The sequence below is a fragment of the Chaetura pelagica genome, unplaced genomic scaffold (assembly GCF_000747805.2).
Source record: "Chaetura pelagica isolate M959 unplaced genomic scaffold, ChaPel_1.0 scaffold48, whole genome shotgun sequence".
Lineage (NCBI taxonomy): Eukaryota > Metazoa > Chordata > Aves > Apodiformes > Apodidae > Chaetura > Chaetura pelagica.
The window spans coordinates 1,775,070-1,777,291 of NW_009954241.1; the positions used below are offsets into that span (position 1 = coordinate 1,775,070).

At 38.6% G+C, this 2,222-nt stretch overlaps 1 protein-coding gene across 2 annotated transcripts in view; it reads right to left on the reverse strand.

The window, feature by feature from the left end:
• Nucleotides 1-200: 200 nt before the first annotated feature.
• TTC7B (tetratricopeptide repeat domain 7B) overlaps nucleotides 201-2,222 on the reverse strand; it is a 112,597-nt gene continuing 110,575 nt past the window's right edge. For both annotated transcript variants that reach the window (XM_010003710.1, XM_010003709.1), the window contains one exon: nucleotides 201-1,200. In XM_010003710.1, coding sequence (XP_010002012.1) covers nucleotides 979-1,200 — 222 coding nt within the window. In that variant the 3' untranslated portion in view covers nucleotides 201-978. The remainder of the gene's footprint in view (nucleotides 1,201-2,222) is intronic.

Below are 2,222 nucleotides of genomic sequence, written 5' to 3' on the forward strand. Positions count from 1 at the left end.
ATTTAAAGAATCCTGATATCTAAGACAACAATATCACTGGTGAGGAATATAGCAGCTCCTTTTCTCTAGACTGGCCTCAGGACACTTAATTCTTGTGTCATTCATCTTCCAAGGCCAGTCAGGCCCCACTTCCTGAAAATGTGTTCACAAACCATCTGTTTCCCCCTGGGTTCTTCAGAAGGACACAGGAAAGGTTCAACTTAAAAATCATTTTATTATTAAGATAATCTTCCCATTTAGCCAAGTGTGGGTCATGTATAAGGAATGACGGTAAATATTCCATTTGAGATTTCTTTATACATATTTCCATTGATAAATAAACTCTGAATTCACATAAAAAAGTTAAACTTAAATAACTAATAATTTTTTGTAACAGGCATACATTGGTAAAATACAAATACTCTTGTAATCAGCCTTTGCTCTAAATAGAGATAACAGTTAGCCACACATCACAGTTATTAACAACTAAAACCAAGAAGTCAACTGATTTTCTGGCCTGGACTAAATTAGAGATGGAAACAAAATTCACATTTTGACTTTGGGCCAAAAGAGGTTGAGAGGCAGGAAGAGAACAGTTTTATTAACAGTCTTGTTAAAAATAGTCTGCTCTGCCACTGAATTTTAACTTGAATATATTATTCTACGTTTGGTAGTTGATTCCATTATAATTTTATGTAGCACTCAAGTATCACTAACAAAATATGGCACATCATTCATGAACAATATAACGAAGTTTAGAACTACCAGGGCAAAAACATGGGTGATATGAGTGATTTGGTTCTGGTTAGCCATTTTGTCCTCTCAGTCTGCCATTAATGTATTGCATCACGTCACTGTTTTGGCCACTTTCCTGCGAGACTGGAGTTTGTCATCTGTAGCTCTGAAGTTTTTCAAACTAACCAGTTTACCAGGCAGCCTGATACACTGGGTTTCCTCACCCAGAAGTCAGACCAAAATGGGTTGGTCAAGATCCCCCCCTCAAAGGACTCTGGGAATGATGGTGAAAGGGACCACAGGACTGCTGGCTTCAAGCTCCAGCGCTGTCAGGAAGCATTCGGTTGCAGCATCATCATTGCCTTGAGCCTGCAGAACCTCTCCCAGGCCATTCCAGACCTCATGGGCAGTGGAATTCACCTGGACAGCATCTCTGAGGATCTTCTCTGCCAAACTATAGCGCCCGAGCTGGTGAAGTATCAGAGCCTGCAAGAAAACAAAGGAAAAACGGTGGAGATTTGCTTTATTCCAGGATTATAAAAACCTTCACAACATTATGCATTTTTACCGTGTGACTCTGCATTGCAAAATGCATATGGACCAGAGAAAACTCTCTGTTTTCCAGCAAGGCTTCCTGATTACATGTATACAGATTCCTTCTAAGGAATCTTCCTCTCCCAACCCCGATTTCTTGAACCATGACTTCTTTTATTTCTCTTTGTACATTTGTCTCTTGAATCCTTATCAACCTAAGCACCAAAGATTAGAAAGTACTGAAATTCTATGCAAATGCTGAATTATCCACCAAATGTTTCTGGAATTCTGCCCACCAGGCTCACTTGGAGCACGGGCAGTCTGCTAACTCCATGCTACAGAGCAGCAGAGCAGACCATGCTCTGAAGAACAATATAGAAAGTGCTGTATAGTACTGGCAAGTAAATAAAGGCAATGAAGGCTAATTTCTATCAGCCTAGCAGATGTTCTTACATAAAGGTGCTGGAGGCCTTTTCTGGTTTGGGGTTTTTTTTGAGCTGTGAAGTGAGTCAGCATTTCCAGAGTGAGTGAACAGTCCTTCCAATCAAAAAATCAGATAATTTTCAGGGTAGTTTTGTTTTTTTTTTCTCTGCAGGGAAGTGACTGTCAGTGACTGGGAGGTATCAGATATGAAACTACAAAAAAATTGAAGCAAGGAGGTGGAATATATAAAGGTGATTTGGCTGCATGCACCTAGCCTTAGTAAAATTAATTCTTAATTTTTCAGACAAGATTCTCTAATCAATTCACAAAAAAAACCCAAACAAAAATGTATATTTGTGTATTTTACACTATTTAAACATGTAAGTCCTTTGAATATTGGTAATCCTTTTTTTTTTTCCAGATATGCTAGTCTATTTTCCCTGCTTACTAAGGATACAAGCTGTTTTTTTCAAGACCAAAGGAAACAACCAGATTTTGCAGATATAAACCTGTTGATGGGAATAGAAACATGTTATGTCACATCTGCCTTT